The sequence below is a fragment of the Poecilia latipinna genome, unplaced genomic scaffold, assembly GCF_001443285.1.
Source record: "Poecilia latipinna isolate Pla-1442-1.1 unplaced genomic scaffold, P_latipinna-1.0 Scaffold1312, whole genome shotgun sequence".
NCBI classification, from domain to species: Eukaryota; Metazoa; Chordata; class Actinopteri; order Cyprinodontiformes; family Poeciliidae; genus Poecilia; species Poecilia latipinna.
In genome coordinates this window covers 50469-69570 of record NW_015113928.1, presented here as the reverse complement: position 1 = coordinate 69570, position 19102 = coordinate 50469, and the positions used below count along the sequence as shown (strand labels likewise).

General features: G+C 41.0%; 2 protein-coding genes across 2 annotated transcripts in view; one reads left to right on the top strand and one right to left on the bottom strand.

Annotated features, from left to right (window-relative positions):
• The window catches only part of LOC106961549 (basal body-orientation factor 1), a 15101-nt gene extending 5660 nt beyond the window's left edge, over positions 1–9441 (top strand). The window contains exons 4-10 of the mRNA XM_015055350.1: positions 2004–2084; positions 2171–2251; positions 3786–3865; positions 5138–5282; positions 7428–7909; positions 8482–8586; positions 9339–9441. Of these exons, the coding sequence (XP_014910836.1) occupies positions 2004–2084; positions 2171–2251; positions 3786–3865; positions 5138–5282; positions 7428–7909; positions 8482–8586; positions 9339–9399 (1035 nt within the window). The 3' untranslated portion in view covers positions 9400–9441. The remainder of the gene's footprint in view (positions 1–2003; positions 2085–2170; positions 2252–3785; positions 3866–5137; positions 5283–7427; positions 7910–8481; positions 8587–9338) is intronic.
• A 514-nt stretch (positions 9442–9955) lies between these two features.
• Positions 9956–18980, bottom strand: aldh6a1 (aldehyde dehydrogenase 6 family, member A1). The gene is made up of 12 exons (XM_015055367.1): positions 18840–18980; positions 17148–17192; positions 16983–17057; positions 16434–16595; positions 16210–16288; positions 15481–15783; positions 14849–14970; positions 14354–14543; positions 13750–13931; positions 12943–13122; positions 11939–12037; positions 9956–10270 (listed from the first exon to the last, which is right to left on the bottom strand). Exons 1-12 carry the CDS (start codon positions 18876–18878, stop codon positions 10166–10168), a joined length of 1581 nt encoding a protein of 526 aa, XP_014910853.1. The 5' UTR covers positions 18879–18980; the 3' UTR covers positions 9956–10165.
• Between the last annotated feature and the right edge of the window lie 122 nt (positions 18981–19102).

Here is a 19102-nt window from a genome sequence, read left to right as displayed (position 1 = left end):
CCTCAAGCTCCCAGGCCTCTGGTAGAGGACCCGAGCTCAGAGGATGAAAGAGATATATATAGACTCATCTCATCCTCTAGAAACAGAGGATGGGATGAGTCTCTCCCCATCCTCTATTTCTCTCCCCGTCCTCTACGGCTAGAGGACGGCCTCTCTCTCTCTCTCTCTCTCTCTCTCTCTCTCTCTCTCTGTCTCTCTCTCTCTCTCTCTCTCTGTCTCTCATTGTCTCATGGTATGAGGTAGGCTATAAAGCTCAAAGGGCCTTACCTACGGACCCACACTGGATCACAGCTCAATGTCACTGTATCATCCGTATCGTCCCCCACGGTTGTATGCTCAGTCCACTAATGTTGCTTCTGGTTAATTACTGTGCAGAAGCACTATTTTAAAAATCATTTTTGTAATAAACAAGCGTAGAAAAGAAAGGTCTTTGAGTTCTGGTACATTGTTGAACCAATATCTGGATTGATGTTATTCTTTCAGCACCTCACACCATGGTGTTGCCACATATTATTAGGTAAAGTGAGGGTTCGGAAAAGCATGCATAGCATTCCTAATCTTAGTATTTGAAAAATATATTGTGTTTTATTATTATTATTTAGTATTTTTAATATTTTCAGCTTAAAAAATATAAATAACAAAATTAAGGTTGAGGCCAACTTACATTGGTCCCATCTTTTCTTATTGTTGGAAGGGGTGTGGCAATATCAATCAAATTTTTCCCAGTTTTATTTCCTATTGTAATCAATCATGATTGATGTCTATCTAAAACAAACCACACATATCTCCAAATGCTGCACGTTAAAAGTGGTTTCCATTCCAGCAGCTGCCGTTGGTCTGATTTACTGTGCGCATCTTAAACCTGTAGCACGTCAAAATATGCTGCGCTGTCTGCTAACAGCTGGTGTTGTGTGTAATTATGTTGGCATTCACCATGTTAAAAAAACAACAACCAAACAAAGGCACAATAAAATAAAATAAAATAAAAAAAAGCACCAAGCCTTGCATTCCAAGTGATGGTCTAATGTTATTTTAATCTACTCCACTGGCCACAGTGAAAAAGCATAATTTAAAAGTGCTTGGTCGGGAAAATACAGACACGGTGCTGGTCTTGATGTGTTAACCAGACTTCCATTGTCACACAGGATCCAGAGTCTAGAAAGGCCCCTTTAGGTTACATAACGCACACCAAAGGAACTTATTTAGACTCATACCCTCTCTGACCTCTGTTTCCCACCATAAAAGCCCAAGCTTTTAAGCTCACATGACAAAGTCAAGTGACAGAAAAACTATTCTTTGGATGGCAGCTGCTTTCCATCTTCCAGTTCTTACCTCATGATAGTAAAACCGAACTTCAGAGGATGAAAAAGGACGCATGGTCTGGACCAACTTAAAATGTTCGAGACTGTCGCATATGTCCCCTTTTTATAAGAACTGCAGTTGACTCTTAGAGATGAGACTGTGATTGCGCCTCAAACTCTGCAAGGCGATAAAATGGTTGTATGTGAAAGCAACAAACATGGGAAGCAGTTTGGTTGGGCCAATAATTATTCTGTGCAGCACAAGGGACTTAACTTTAAAGCGGTGAATATATTTGGAAACTTTACCATAGGATGGGTTGCATAGGGGGAAAATTAGAAGATGCAGACCAGCTTGTGTAAATACTGCAGCGCTGATGTAGATGAACGTTTAGAGAGTTATCTGAAGAATAACGATTAGGCTCCAAGCTGTAATCAGATGGTTGATAACCCCTCATTTAGTCATCATTTCCATGTCTGTGGGCGCGCGTGTTTTCAGTCCCTCATGATTTTGGTCACTTTGTCACATTTTTTCTCAGACTGACTTCTCCACAGTAGCATCTTAAGACACTTAAGATGCGAGAAAGTTGGGTTGTGAATTCTCATTATTGTCTCTAATTTGCATCGTGTAACGCTGTATAAAACTTGATGGTAGTAATTCATTACACGTAATGGCCTTTGTTCTGTTTTGTCGTGTCTGAAAAGGCTCAAGACTTTAAAGCGCTCCAGGAAGAAATAAGAAAAATGGAGGAAAACGAAGCCCGGCTGGAGGAGGAACTCAGTGATGTGAGGAGGTGGAAAACAAGATTGAATATTTTCAGTCTGGATGTCATCGTGATGAAACCGACATTTTTGTCTCTGTTTGCTTGTAGATGAGAAAAAGGATGGATTTTACACAAAAAGAGCATGAGGAAACGCTAAGGAAAACTGAGGACAGCTTCCAAAGGGATCAGGTTGAAACACTATAAAGAACTGTATTTACAATGCCTTTCAAACCGTTTGCAAGTATTGAACTTTTACAACCACAAACAGCAGAGTATTTTATCAAGATTTCATGTGGGATCTTAATACAAACTACTGCATGTATGTATAGATATCCAACCCGTTTTATTGTGATACCTCTAAGTAAAATCTAATGCTACCAATTGTGCCAGAAGTGCCTAGTTAAAAACCTGACTGCAGTAAAATCCAGGCGGTGTGTGAAGGCCTCACAGTTATTTTTTTAAACAACAAAGTGATCAAACAGCGTCATGAAGAGCGAGAAACTCCGCAGACATGATTCATTCGATAGCATGAGTTGAAAACGTCATGGAGAATTATTCAATCTGTCATTTGAACATGGAAAGAGTTTGGCATAACTGCAGTTCTACAAAGACATGGATGTCACTCTGAGCTCACAGGCTGGTCAAAGAAAGCAATAATCAGCAAAGCAGCCAAGAGGTCAGTGGTTCGTGTGGAGAAGCCTCAAAGAGGGAAAAACTATTAATTTTTCCTCAAATCTGGTATTTATGGAAGTGTGGCAAGAAGAAAGTCATGAGAAGTTCAATATGCAGCTTACAACAAGCCATGCAGGGAAGACCGCAAACATACGAAAGAAACTATTCTGATCAAATAAGAAATGCTATGTGTGGCATCTCCCAGAAAACACCATCCTCACCATAAAAGATGGTGGTGGCTGCATCATGCTGAGGGTATGCTTTTCTTCAGTTGTGACAAGGAAAGTGGTGAGAGTTGACTGTTATTACTGAAAAAGACTTTAAATGTGGGCAGAGGGTCAAAATGTTCTTTGGACCTTCCACAATGGTTGATAAGAACTTTAGCTAAAAGTGAAAATTAATAAATTGTTATAATAATATATGCACATCAATTTTTCTTGTCATTAGGAGGGAAACTGTACTTTTTTTATATCATTTTCCTCTACTATCGACATCCCATAGCATAAAATCTATCCATCCTCTTTTTGAGTTTTATGTTTTCCTTTAGAAATAAATCTTCAGTTATTTAAACATTACAACCAATTTTCCATTAAAACGATACATTTTCTTTTTAAGAAAACATCATGTCACATTTGTGGCTCTAAAGTTTTATTCAGTTGGACTGAGGGCAAAAAACATTATTGTTAATCTGTTAGAATGGCCCAGTCAAAGACCAGACCTAAAGCCAATCATTTGAAGCCACTTCATTCAACCTGACAGAAAGTTATTATGATGTTCAAAGCTGGTAAAAACTTATATCAAAACTGACTCTACAAAGTAGAGGGGGGTGAATGCAAAGCTACACCACACATTTTCAGATTTTTCTCGAAAAAAAAAAAGCCATCTGTCATATGGCTGCTTTGCTGGTTGTAACATGACAAAATCTGAAGACATTAATTAACACTTCTCCAAGAGGTTTTTGCAATACCCATCTATACTTGTTGGATGAGACCAGACAGTGGCAAACCTCAAATATCCCAAGTTACGTGAAGTTATGTAATTTTTCCTGCAGGCAAGCCTAAAGAGAGAGATGAGGCTCATGTGCAATCAGGAGATAGCAAAGATGAAGCTGGACCACCATGAAGCTGTTGCGTGAGTGTATTTTCACGGCTGTGATGCTGAATTTAAATCCTTTAAAATGCTCTACCAAGCAGAACATGAAGAAAAAACAATTTCTGTGTAAATATGTGACCAGAATTAATGTTATTTTCTTGGATTTGTCATGTTCATGACAGTGTATACTCCCTGAGTCAACTATCACATCTTCATCCATCCCAGAAACGCCTGCAGGAAGCAGAGCATGTGTGGATGACCATTGTTTACTTTTGAGGCTATAGGACGTGTGTCCTACTCTGGCGGTGATGTTTTCACAGCTCATGAAACATCAACGTTGATCCTGGTGTGGCCCTGCCAGCGTGGGCTGACTGTCCATAATTGATTTCATTTTGAACCTCAAAGTTAAACAAACCAACTCTTTCCCATCCGGTTTCCAGAGAAGGACGACTTCATACCAAGAACAGAAATCTGTGACCCTAAAGTTGACATCTCTGTTTGATTTCTTAACCAACTCTGAGTGTATCGTGCTGAGATAAAATCAGAAAGTAAAACAACGGGACAACAGGACTGATTCACAGGGTTTTTATGCAGCCTGGAAACATTTGGAAAAGTATAGAATTAGATTGATGTATTTTCCGGGTCTGGATAAATATGAAGCTATAGAAAATGGAAACATGGCTTAAAGGTTGTGTCCTTTTCTTCATTATATCATCCCCAGCTCTCTTCCTCATGTAGTTATTTGTGTCTTGGCTTCTTTCTTTTGTCCTTTCTTTTTTGTTTTTGTCCTTCCTTGTCTCCTTTCTTCTTTCTTGTGTTCTTTCTCCGCTTCCTTCGTTCTTCCTCACTTGCTTAAATCTGCCCTACCTTCTTCCTTGTGTCATCCTGTCCTGTGGCCTTGTTTTTCTTTCCTTGTATTTCCTTGTCCTACTTCCTTCCTTCCTTTCTTGTGTACTTCTTTCCTCTGTCCCTTCCTTTGTTTCCTTCTTTGTGTCCTACCTTCCTTTCTCATCTTCTTTTTCTTATTTGAATCCCCTTTCCTGTTTTACCCTTTTTGTGTCCTTCCTTTCTTTCCTTCCCTGGAAGGTTTTCTACCTTCCTCCTGTCCTACAATGTGACCTCCTCTGTCCTCCTTCCCTACTGTCCTTTTTTATGTCCTCCCCTCCTTGTCTTCCCTTCTTTCACCGCCACCTCACTTCCTTTCTTGTCTTCTCTGGAAAGTGTGAGGAAATGTAGTGTCTGCATCTTTATAGCAGGAAACAAATTTCTCAGTAGTCTTTTTTGCTTGATTTTTTTTTTTCTTTCCCATAGCAAGATGGAAAGTGCGTTAACTTCTGCTTTCAAGGAGCGAGATAGCTTGAATGAAACACTGAAAACTACCATTCAAGAAGCAGAGGGTCTGAAGAAACTGACACATTCACTGGCAAAGGAAAAGCTCTCAGTCATGCTGGAGAAGGTATGTTTCACCCAAAAGACAGCAAACACCGATGTGACTTTTAAGTAGCGGTCCTTGGAAAGAGACCATTTATGCCCTGAAAGTAATTTTCAGTTATGAAAGTGTTTGTCGGATCTGTCCAGAATATATTTCAGGTGGGTTTTTTTTCCCCCTTACGTTGTTTATTTGTGCTGACCCTGTGTATTTTGCTTGTGGTCCAACTCCCACCGACCTCCTGACTGCTCTCCAGGCTCTCAGTGGTTAGTGGTTGCGGCGAGTTTCCACTGATGTCTGGGTTCTAATTGAATTATCCTTTGGAGCTTTCTGGCACCAATTCGTTTGGATAAATAAATATTGGGCGCATTAATCTCACCTCTAATGATGACAGCCAATCACGAGGAGTAAATCTGTTTCCCTGATGCTTTGGCCGCTCGCAAACATAAGTAAAAAAAATATCAAAAATTAGAACTGCTGGTCAGAGGTTTGCATTAACTCATCATTGGCATGAACGTTGTGTTAATTTGGGATGCTATGTATAATCTACGTCATGCATTCAACAAGAAACTTCAATGTATTTCAGAAACAAAAATCTAATCCAAATGGGTCTGAAATAATAATAGCCCCACCAACGTCCAGTTGAATGTCCTCAGCACCTCAGCCGCAACCTTTTAGAAGTCATCAACAACCTGCTTGGCCAGCTGCATATTTGACCACTCTTCTCATCAGACATTCTTTGGTTTCCTTACACAAATTCAGCTTTTAAGCGCAATCCAACAATCATCAATAGGGTTCATTTAGGAACCCATTAAGACGCTTAACTTAAGATGCCCCGTTCAGATGATTGCAATTGAACAAAAGCCTGTAAATCAGCAGTCAGTTGAAATCATGTGTGCTGGAAGCAGGTAAACACCTAAAACATGCGGAGCAGTGTGCCTTTTCTGACCACCAACCTTGAGGACCAAGGTAGGTGGTCCACCAGTGTGCCTCGCCACATCAACATGGTTGAGATTCGCCAAAGAAAAAAGAAGGACCGGCTTCTCGCATAACTGAAGACAAACCAAATCTCTTCTAGAGAAAAGTTTTACAGCCAGGCGAGACGAAGCTTGACCTATTTTTCCACCTAGGAACACTGCACCAGTTGTCGACCATGGTAGAGGCAGGATCATGCTGAGGTTCTCTGTCACTGTCTTCACCACAAATCAGGGACTATGTGGTTAAAACCTGAACATGCCTGGACGTTGCAAAGGTCCATGATCCTAAACACACACTAGGACTGTGTTGGAAAGATAAAGCTGTCATGATGTGTGGTGGTGATGGTGACTCCAAAATGCACAACAAGCATAAATGAACCGAAGCGACTAATGTGTTTTTCTTTCTTTTTCACTATCAGCCGAACAGTGGAGACTGTGGGGAAATGTGAATCGTTAAATGTGAAGGAATGATAAAACATGAACTTACAAACAACAGCAGGCGCAGGAACAATGGGGACAGGGTACAATATGTTAATGGGGAAACCAGCAGGGAGTAAATGAAGGAGAAGTGGTTAAATGCTGGAATGATCACCAGACCTAATTACAAACAGGATGCATCTTTGAGGGGAGAGCCAAAGGCAGACTGAGGGAGAAAGAGACATAATGTCACAAGGAAGCAATGAGGAGTGAACACAAACAAAGGAGCCGTGAAAACAATGACAAAAATGAGCCAAACACAAGAAATGAATAAATAATAAAGACTTAATTGAAATTCTAAGGGTTGATTGAACAGAAACAAGCCTGATCTAGTCAAAACAAAGAATAACTAAGCATAAATACAAATGAAGTAATAAAACTATAAACCCAGAAAAACCAAAGATCCTGACATAAAGCTTCTTGATTGACTCCTGATGACAGAAGCAGATTCATGGCTGCAGAAAGCTTGTAGATGAGGCACAACTTGCTAAGAAATATTTAACCAAATATTACAGGAATAAAATTGAGTGTATGTATCATTTTGAGCCTATTTTCATGAGTAAAATCCCCCCCACCCCAAAATAAATAAAAATAAAAATCCAGTTTTCTTTCCTGTTCTTAGAAGAAGCCTAAAATTAATGTAACAATCACGGTTTTGATGAATGCATGTATTGTAAATTGGCTCTGGGCCTTCTCTGCTTTATGCTCTCTCACCCAGGATATGCTCGAGGCAACGGTTAAGAAGGACACAGCAAAGATGGAAGTGAAGGAAAAGAAGCTCTCTGAAGTCATGGCCAAAGCCGCTTCGCTGGAGCTGGCCCTGGCAGAAATCTCCAGAAAATCTGAGCAGCAGGAAGAGAAGGAGAAGAGGAATCTGGTTACCATCCAGGCCAGCCAGGTGGAGCTGGACAAACTGCAGAAGCTCCTCGCCATGCGAGAGAAGGAGATGCAGCATGTCAAGCAGCTGGCAAAGACCATCGTAGTTAAACGCAGAGAGGTGGAGGAATTCTTCCACGAAGCGCTGGGTCACGTCAGGCAGGAGATCGTTGCCAGCAAACTTCAGAATGAAAAAGAAGCCCTTCAGGATTATCGGCAGAAGTTTAGAGAGGCCACAGCTGGGATGATAAAGTTCCCACCCATCCGAACGGTCAACAGGAGTCCCAACTACCTCTATGCAGACATGGAGGCAGCCGCACAATGGTACCTTCTCTTTTCTTTCAGTCATTTCTGTGGTGTTACATTTTCCTTGTACTCTTAAACCAATTTCATTGTATTTTGTTGGAATTGACTGATCAGAGAGCAATAGTGTATAAATGTGAAGTCGAAGTGTCCTTCTACACGTAACCTCTAAATGTACTGTGGTTTCAAACCAGACAACTTATTGCTTTCAAAATAACAACCAAGGTTAGAATTAGTCATCCTGTAGTAACAATAAACTCAAAGTCATCATGTTTGCAAACAGCCAAAGGCAAAACATTTTTAGCTATTTTTTTCTTCCATAAAATCTAATAAGTTCTGCAGTTACAGACGTAAAGCAAGCTCCAATATCTTATTAAAAAGTTACTTGTGAGTTAGTTTTATCTTATCTTTCAAGTGTACGAAGCTATTTGCCCTAGACACAAGACAAACATACTTGGCAAGATTTTGAGTCCTTCCACTTCTCTCATAAACCCTCAGTGAAACACATTAAAGGATGAGAGTGTAATGTGAGAAAATTAAAGACGCATGACTTAATGAAACACAGGTCTGATTTGCCTTCTGTTTGTCTGAAGGTCCCATCCTCCTAGCGGTGAGGTCAACATGTCTCATCTCACTTGGGAGCAAAAGGAAAAAGTGCTTAGCCTCCTCTTTGCTAAAATGAATGGACAGACGGAAAGGTAATAAAACATCCCTCATATGTTTCACACAGCTCAACTATTATTAGGATTTGTGCTCACTGCCTACATTAAAATCCATTTGTTTTCCTCTAAAATGAACCAAAAACTTCTGCATCAATTAACTCCGAAGAACAAAGTGCAGTGACACCATGCAGTTAGCTCAAATTGAAAATGCTGACTCCTCCCTCACTTTAATGCCTTAAACAGCCTTTTTCTCGGCAGAAGAGGATACCATAAAACATAAGTTAGGCTTCGACCAATTTTCTTTTCCATCCAGCTGCTTAAAAAGAATGAAGAAAGAGTCTGGGCACAATAGTAAAAATAGGCCCGGCCACAGAGTCGTGTGCTTGGAAATAAACATCTGGTCACAACGATTTTTCTTCCAGCTCTTTGGTCCCCTCTTCACGTGCACAAGCAGTTTATTTTGTCCTTTGAACGCTTGTGGTCGGAGAGCAGCTGGTAACATGATTTCCAGAGGATTGTGCAGGGGATCTGAACGTATGGGATAAAGCGGGAAAGACGGGAAGTATATTCATGTCAGCAGTGGTCTGGCATTCAGTCTGACCTTTTGGTAAAAAAAAGACAATCAGTAAGCAGGATCCAAATCTAGTTGACCAAGAATAACCGCATTAGGGGTAAAAAAAAACAACAACAAAAAAAACAGAAAAAACAACCCAATGTGTTATAAAACATGGCCTTTCATTTCTGTGTTCTCTATTTAACTGCAATCTCTTGCATATCCCCCCCCATAGGAAAGTCTGCAAGCATCAGGGTCTGTGTGCATCCAGCGAGGAACGGAAAGAGACTCTTTGACACCAACGCTGCCGAGCTCAAACACACACACATAAATAAAATTTAAAAAAAAAAGTGGCACAGAAATAAAAAATTGAAAAAAAAAGTTTTACCTCATCCTTACAATTTAGAAAGCCTGCACAGATTTATCGGTCCCACATTGCATGTTTAGCAGAAAAAGCAGCGGCTGCGAGAACGTCAGTTCCTACATGTGATTTATCAAGACGGGTTGCATTTTAGCGATGCATAATGATGACTGTCCTCCAGAATTAGAGAGAACTGCCGGGGCGCTCATCGGCCCCCAGGCGCCGGAGTCCATTCTGCCCTCAACCCCAAACAGCCTGTCGGATACGCACCACACCACATGACCTTGGTGCAGCCTATGCAGCTCTCAACACAGAGATGTGCGCCTTCGCTTTGTGTGCTTCCCGCGGAGTGTCAGTCAGGAGTACAGCACAGTGAAAAATGTTGGTTTGTGTTCCTTTCAGCCGTTTTTTACAATGCATGTGGTTTTAATTGTGTATTTTATGCATAAAACAAAAGCGAACACCGGTTGCCTCCATGAAAACACACAATCTTTTAGGAACCAACAAGATTTATTAGTGTTTCCTCTTCTGCACAGCTCTGCAGACATTCATTCAGCATCTAAACACACTGTTTACACGCAGTCTTTAAAATGGGTGTTATTTCACATCATTCATCTATCTATGATCATATACTGTAGTTTGTGTTTTTTTCTGGAAGAAAACTTGAAGTTACATCAGAAGCACTTGAAAGGATGAGGCATTCAGCGTCCCATTGTTGGCATGGTAACGGCAGGACTTTTCAAGGTAGCATCTTCAGCTTTCCATTGTGAGGTTATGGTTTTGATCTGCGTGTAGAACTGGATGCCCTAAAGAGATAAAAATACAATAATGAAATACTAATCAGACTGATCATATCCACAAACTTCAGCGTACTTTAGTGGGACAGACCAACTCAAAAGCAGCACTTAACTGGAGTGAAAGGAAAAGGATGCATGGTCTAAGACTTTTTCCAGATGCAAGTTTGAAAACTGTTTTGTGGATTTATATTCAACCTAATTGAGTCAATACTTTGTGGAAGCATCTTTCACTGCAGTTACAGCTGCAGGTTTCAGACCAAGTAACAATGCCAAAATAATGCAAGTACACCATCTCACAAACCAATAAACTTTAATTTCTATACAACATTTATCATGGGAAGTGGAAGACATTTTAAGTACCCCAAAATAAACAAAATTAGTACTGAAGTGTCTGTAAAAAGGGCTAGTTGAGACCACAGCACTAAACTGAAAACTTTTATGATCCGGTCTTTGGTAGAAAGAAAGACAAGAGAAACAAACAAAACCAAAGCAAATGGAAATCATTAAGCTTGTTTAAATTTATAGTGCAATTAATTGATTCAGTGCTTATTGCAACAAGCTTAGCTGTCTGTTTTGCATCGTTTGTCTTCCAATCAATTTTCACAAACTTCCTTGCTGAAGAAAAACATTTCCACAGCATGATGATGCCACTGCCATGTTTCGCAGTGCAGACTGTGTTTGTATAGGGTAAAAAGTTTTTATTCTCATCTGACCAGAACACCGTCTTCCACAGGTGTCCTCTACGCGACTTTAATCTGGACTTCTTATCACTTCATTTTAATAATCAAGCCATTCTTCCATAAAGACTAGATTTGTGAAAGTTCCCGTCCTCTGAGATGTGAATCTCTGCAGCTCCTCCACAGTTACCAGCCTGTCAGTCTATATGTAAACATGAACTTATTCCACACTTCTGTTCTTAGATGATGGATTGAACATTGAGGTTATCGGCGTAAAGGGAGATAAATATAAATATGCACATCCTATTAAATCCCAATTAAATACATTGAAGTTTGTGTTTGTAAAGTGATAAAAGGTCGCAATAGGTGACCTACTATGGTTCCTTGAACAGGTTAGGATAAGTCTATGTACTATATAGAACATGTTTTGTACAAAATAATTTGTATGCGATGAGCTTTTAGTCTGGTCATTTCTTAAACATATTGAGCTCCTTTTCATAAGAAGCTGTTTTAAAGCCTCTTGTCTCTTTAAAAAAGCTGCTGCTGGCCACGCCCCCCAATTTAACATTTACACTCGCATGTGAAAATGGGTGCAAACAGATGAGTAATTAATTATACAACCATACTTCTTTAAAAAGCAGAAGTGGAGCCTCATGCACAACCAACAAGAATCCAGCAAGTGGTTTCTGGACAGCAACTCAACAACAAAACACTTGTCTTTTTCAGGAGCCATTCTTCGTCACATACAGCAATAAAACCATCTGACCAAATGTGCTGGAGCTCTGCTGGACTTGCTGGAAACAGGGTGGGCTTCACTGTGGTTGCTAGGTGAGGGGCAGTGCTGGTTCTGGAGGTTTTTGAAACGGCTCATTTTCCAGACACCAAGAACATGAACTTATTGCCAAAAACTGGCAGAGAGGTTGTTTTAAGTGATCGGGCTGTTTTCAGAAGCAGTAGAAACCCAAACGGAAGCACAAAAAATATCCAAAACAGGTCTTACCTGCTTCCCATAGAAGTTGGTGTCCCCTCTGAAGGATCCTCTTGAACCAGTGAAGGAGAACATTGGCAGCGGCACAGGGATGGGCACATTGACTCCAATCTGCACACAAACAAGCATTGTCCCTTTCATTTCTATAAGTGTAAGTTTTGTAAAACAATTCCAGGAACCCAAATTGCTGGGATGATGGAGATGCGGCTGACAAAAAGATGCGGTGCGTCCGAGCTTGTTGAAAAAACAAGCCTACACGGTCGCAATAAACAAAGCCGAACCTGCGGCTTGCATCTGCCGCTTTCAAAGCGCAGCGTGGCCTTATTAGAGGGATGAAAAGCTAAATAAAACATTCTGTTTTGAAAACTGCAAGAGCCACGGTTGGTTTAAGATGTTTGAAAGAGCGGGAAGACGTTTTGACACACTAGGGCCTTTTGGCGAAGGTGCGCCGAGTGGAAAAGGGGAAAAAAAAAAAAAGAAAAACGAAAAGTAGATGTTTGTTGCACAGAGGTTTTGGAAAGGAGTGCAGCACATGGCCTGCACAACATTCCCCGACATGTGAACAGCAAACACAGGGCACAACCAGGCTCCACAGGCAAACAAACAGGGTGAAGGTTGGCCGTAGTCTGCCGAACACAAACCTTGGAATCCCTTTTGAGTTTTAATTTGAGAATTCCCTGCTCCGGATGCTACCTGGAAATACGTTTCTATGCCCTTCTGTTTTCCTGTAACACACACGCGTGTTTGCTTTATCTATTTGGAGCCTCGGATGGCGGGGAAGTGGAGAAAACAGGGTTACCCGAGGTGTGTATTTTAGGAGAGGAGCAAACAAGGAGATACGTGACATGGAATTTTTTTTTTTTTTTTTTTTTCCTTTTTTAAATATGTGAAGATTTTCAAACAGAATCGTGATGTGCTCCCCGCTGGTGGAGATGCAGCTCAGACATGACAGAGGGATGTGAATGCCTCCTTTCTCCCGGGACGGAGGGGCGCATTTGGAGGACGCAGCCACCCACCTGGCCCACGTCCACCTCATGAGTGTATTTGCGCGCCGCGGCACCATTTGTGGTGAAGATGGCGGTGCCGTTGCCATAGGGGTTGTTGTTGACCAGGCGGATGGCATCGTCGAGACTGTCTGCCTCGAGGACAATCAGGACGGGTCCGAAGATCTCCTCCTTGTAGCACTTCATCCCGGGCTGAGGAGAAATATTTCAAAAACTTTTTTTTTTTTTTCAAAATCAGACGCCGAACGAAACGTTCAACATTTTTCTCAATAAAACCTCGTTCAATTTATTTTGAGTGGGATTTTCAAATACATTTCCTTTCACTTTCTGCTGAAACAAAATTAATGATCTAAAGCAGGGGTCACCAACTCCAGTCCTCCAGGGATACCATCCTGCAACTTTTAGATTCACTTTTGCTCCAAAATGTCTGAATTCCCTCACCAGCATTCATTCCTCTCTGCAATAGGCTGGAAACGAGCAGCTTATTTGATCCAGGTGTGTTTGAGCAGAGACACTTCTAAAAGTTACAGGATGGTAGCCCTTGAGGACTGGAGTTGGTGACCCATGGTGTAAAGGTTTTGGTGAGTAGGTGTGTTCAGCCCCCTCTACTCTAATACGCTCATATTAAAATTAATGCAACCAACTCCCCTGAAAAGTTTATTGCGACTCCACATCACCTGTTTTGACTGAGACTGAACTATTTTGTTGGTCAATCACCTAAAATCCAACTTAAATACATTGAAGTTTATGGTTCAAATGAGAGAAAACGTTGATTGGTTTGAAAGCCTTTTGCAAGGCACTGAAAACATCCCCACATACCGTGACGTTGCCGATGATGGTGGGTCCGACAAAGTTGCCGTTCTCATAACCTTTGACCTTGACGTTTCGGCCATCGAGGAGAAGTTGAGCTCCTTCGTCCACGCCGCTCTGAATGAGACTGCAAACTCTGTCTCTGGCCTGCGGGGAGATCAGGGGCCCCACGTCCGCGCCAGGCTGGTCCCCTAGCCGAGGCCCAAACACAAGCAGGCGTAGTGTTACACATCACGGCACATTCGCACTCGTCCTCCACCGAGGAGGACCCCGGACGCTTGCGGCTTTCCTGTTCCAAATTTACTGTGACTCCACATCACTTTAAGCAGTCATAGCCGATCTTCGTTTCACCTCACGTCAACTTTTTTTTCTGAGAGGATCTGACGGTCAAAAACCGCCATTTAGGTCTGGTCCGCGGATCTGGCCACAAATTTGCAGCATGACTGCCTCGACAAGCCCTGCGCTCCCAGCCGACTCCGAATGGAAATTACAACAGAGCATCAGCCGAGAGGTGAGGTTAGGGCGGCGTGGGTGGCCCCGGCTCGGCTAAACCAACGGGCCCCATGCGAGAGCGGGCTTCTTGAAAGGCGGGGGTGACTTGCGGGTGTGGTACCTGCGTTCACGCGCAGAGCCTTGGCACGCTCCACCAGCTCCGGCAGCCAGCGCCGCGCCTCGCCCACCAGGATGGCCGTGGACAGGGCCATACAGCGCTGGCCCGCCGCCCCGAACGCCGCTCCCACAAGCTGGTTCAGAGTGTTCTCCTTGTTGGCATCGGGCATCACCACACCATGGTTCTTTGCGCCCTACATTGCACAAAAAGTGGTTAACCTTCAGCTCTTTGATCTCCTAAGGTTGTTGTTCTAAACAAACTGCGGGTTAAATTTTATAGTTGACATGCTGCACTTTTTGGTTTGTGTGTGGAATGAGGAGCACAAACAAAAAAAATCCCTTTTTCACAGCTGTAATTGGCTTTCCACACGCATCAGTGCATTTGAAAATCACCAATATGAACAGAGAGGGCAAAAAACATATTAAAGAGTCCGTTGGGCAATGCTGCCACCTTCTGGGGATTTGCAGCAATTGCAATAACTTTATTTATTGCACTCACCATGTTGGATTGGACCCGTTTGCCATTTTTAGATCCCCTTTCATAAATATACTCCCCGGCTTGGTTTGAGCCCACGAAGCTGATGGCCTTGATGGCGGGGTGGTCACAGATGAAATTCACAGCTGAGGCAGAAAATGTTTAATGAATTAACAAAATATAATTTCCTCTTTACAGATTTATCCTGTTTTTGTTTTTTTTTTTGTTTGTTTTTTCTAAAATATTCCCAGGTCAAATGTGAAACTATAATTCCTCCATTCAATTTTCTTACCCAAATTCAGACTTGATTTCTGCCTATGCTGCAAAAAAAACAAAAAAAAAACATAAAATATCTACAGCTCTGGAAATAATAAAGAGCCCTCTCCACTGAACCCCATTGAAAACCTCCTGTTTATTCCACCAAATATTGATTTCTGAATTATTCCTGAGTTAAAACATTAGCATTGTTTCTAAATAAATATGAACTTGTTTTCTTTACATTATTTGATGCAAAAACAGAAGAACTCTGTAATAGTTTTTCACAGAGCAGTAGCATATCTAAAAATAAAGACTGTAAAGAAGAATAACTATGAATTAAAAGCATTGAAAAAAAGTCATATTCAGTCGTATTTCAGGTAACTCGAACCAACTCTCACCAGCATGCTGCCCATGTATGACGTTCAGCGTCCCGTCCGGAGCGCCGGCGTCCTGCAGCATCTTGGCCAGCAGCATGGCGCAGGTCGGCACGCGCTCCGACGGCTTCAGCAGGTACGTGTTGCCGCACACCATCCCCATGGGGAACATCCACAGGGGGATCATGGCGGGGAAGTTGAAGGGGGCAATGCCGGCGCACACGCCGATGGGAAGACGGTAGGTGTAGGTGTCCATGTCCTTGGTGATGGAGGGCAGAGTTTCTCCCAGCATCAGAGACGTGATGCTGCAGGCGTGCTCCACCACCTCTGAAACGGCAACGCAAAGGAAGATATTTCTTCTGTGGCAAAACGGTGGAGTGTTTTTTGTTTTCATTTTTTCAAAACGCTGCATATCGGCCTTACTACCGGTGAGTGACTAACTTACTGAGACGGGGGTGGGCATTTATCGTATCATTTATTGTGAACAATTTCTTATCATAATAAGATATTGATTCATCGTGACAATGATAGATTCCAATTAATGATGTTATTTTAACTATTTTCACCACTGTTTGTTCAATGAAAGTATCTTCATTATAAGGAACATTTGAAAATACGATTAAATACTGCGGCTGTGTGAAGTCACTTTTTTACTAAACGACTTGTTTTCATTTTTCCAACATCGTGCATAAAAATGTAGATATTTATCTCCATGTTGTTCAGGGAATCTGCATGTATGTCACTGAAACTTACGCAACCCTCTGAACACGTCTCCTTCTGCGTCCGCCAGGGTTTTGCCCTGCTCCAATGTGATGGACTTGGCGAGTTCTTTCTGAAACAGAACCAGGGGTTCGGCTCAAGAACTAACCTCCACTGGTACGGTCATCATCAAACACAAGCAGCACATTTAGACCTCTGATCAGCAGGATGTTGACCAGTTTTAGGACATCTCAGGCTGAGCAACCTTCTTTACTCACTATGTTGTCCTTGATGAGCTGCTGGTAGCACAGGAAGATCTGCTGCCGGGACAAAATGGAGGTCTCAGACCAGGAGCGAAAGGCTCTGGAGCAGGAGTCTACAGCAGCCAGCATCTCCTCCTGGGTGGCTTTGGGGACACGGACAATCACTTCATTGGTAGCCTGCAAAGAACAAGAAAACGGGTAAAAATGAGATTAAAAACATAATTTAATCTTTATTAACTGTGACTGGTGAACGTCAGGTGAAATACTGAAAACCATTGCTGGAACTGAGAACTCCCCCCGTTCTCCGTTTATATACCCGCCTGCCAACAGCAACCCCTTCTTTACACATTTTTAATTTAACAATCAAATAAAGGTTAAGAACATATGCTTTATCCAGCTAATGTTTTTTTATGTCCTATAAAAATAAAGAAAATAACAAAAAATTATTAAAATCAAAGGTTACGAAAGGAAAACCAGAAATAACTCTGGCCGATAAAAGTTTGATTAGTGCATTTCTACAAATAATACACTGAAAAACTTCTTCAGGTTTGGTACAGCACTTACAGGATTGTGAATATCAAGCCATTCTGAGGATTTGGACTCTACAAATTTCCCATCGATGAAGAGTTTAACAGTAGACTGCAAGGAGACAAATAATATAAATCATATCCATATCACACAATAGGACCAGAATGAGTTAGATTCACAAACAAATGTATTTTCACTCACCACTGAGGAGGAGGAATAGCACAGATGGCCAGTTTTAGGATGGACCTGTTAGAAATTGATATTTAGTAATAATGTAAAGGTTGGAAGGTCAAACTGAGATTCTCTTTCTGAACATTTTTGCCGTTCAACTCTTTCTGTAATCTTAACTACCTTTTCAGCTAGTTAGTTGAAGCTATTTATTAGTTCTTCTACCTCAGGACACGTCAGCTCTGATTTTTTTTTTTTATAATTCTAACTTTTATGCTTCTTTGTTTTAAATATCTAATCCTTCAAATGCTTCTACAGCCAAGAAATGGTTGAAAACCTAAATATTTCCACACTCTTGCACATAGAAACATCATTCAAATGTTAGAGGGTTAAAGCTTTGGGCTAATATCAAATGAATAAAAATGTTTATATCGTTCAACATTTTCAGAAAATGGTTGTTAGAAAATTATGTTTTGGCTCAGTTGGAGATTTTTCTCTAACAGTAGAGTTGCAAACTTCTACTTGTACACCATGGATAATACATAATAATCTATGCATTAAAACATAGGCTTTTCATGTTGACTTTTTAACTAGGTTCTTCCCTAAGAACAATGATTTTCCATCAAACAGTCTTTCTGTTACAAAGCGTTTAGATTTTATAATTTTGAGCTTTGCCACAGAATATTTTACTCACCAGTGTCTCTCAAGTTCACTTACTGAAAGCAATTCAGTTTTTCTTTTCCACATTTGCTTCTTTTTAGATCTTCATCTTCTAATGCAAGTTTCAGTAGGTCGTCCACTTAATAGAAGCTCCGCTGACAGTTTTTAGACCAATTTTCAGTTGAAAGTAAAGTTACTTTGCAGATTTCTGACAATCTTCTCTTCTACTTTTAAGCTGCTACTTCAGCACATCACAAGTCTAATTGCACTTTTTCCATGATTTGTGTTCAAGCAACTGTTTTCCATTCACTGCTGTTTATTTATCAGTTTTTGTTACTCATATTTCAGTAGATTCGCTCAAAGTTCTTACTTTGTTTTTTTTAAGTAGCTGCTATTATTTTTACCTTTTCATAACTGTTTTTGTGTTGATTTCAGCTTCTTTAACATTTGTCAGGTAAAAGTTGAGCTTCTTCACCAGATAAGATAGTTCTGCTTTTCTAACATTTCTTACAATTTTTTTTTAGAAGTTTTCTCATGTTAACCTAGAATTTTTCAGAATTATTCAGCTGAAATTTTTCAGCTTACAGCCTTCACACCACATCTAAGCAGAAACTGCAAATTTTTTCAAGTTATAATTGTTTTATGAAGAACTTGTAAAGGCAGGTTTAGTTTGCCAATTTATGGAAATGTGCATATAACCAGTTATTTCCAGCTGCAGCTTGCTGGAGCACAAGATTAATAAACAACGACAAAGTGCATGGCAATGAAAAGGGGGACAAAGTCAAGCTGAGTGGAAGGCACAGAGGAAATGAAAGCAGAAAGAAAATAATTAGTACCACTGATAATGCAAATTGCTTGAACTTGCATACTACTACCACACAAGTAAATCTGTGCATTTTAAACAAGCCTCACTTTAGGTGAATATTTATTTTACTATCAATTTAAAATGAAAGTTTCTCCTAACCCTTATCTGCAATGCACACATGGTGCAGCACATGACATTGTAACTTTGTAAACAACAGATGAAATGAATTTGAACAGATCTAAAGCCGAATTAAAGCTCACCTTGGTTCTAAGCACTGATCTTAATGCTAATGCCGCCATGGTGAAATGTTTTTCTCCCAAGACAACCTGATTTCACAGATCCTGCAGGTAGCCCGATGTCCAAGAGCAGTCAGAATCCTCCCTCACGGACATGGATTACTTGGGGCGGGCCTTAGCAAAAAGAAAGGCTCCCTATTGGCCCGTATGTGCTCACGCCCACAAATAAAGGCCTGTGATTGGTCTGATTGCTGAACCATCTGTCCAATCAATATTAAATGTAACGC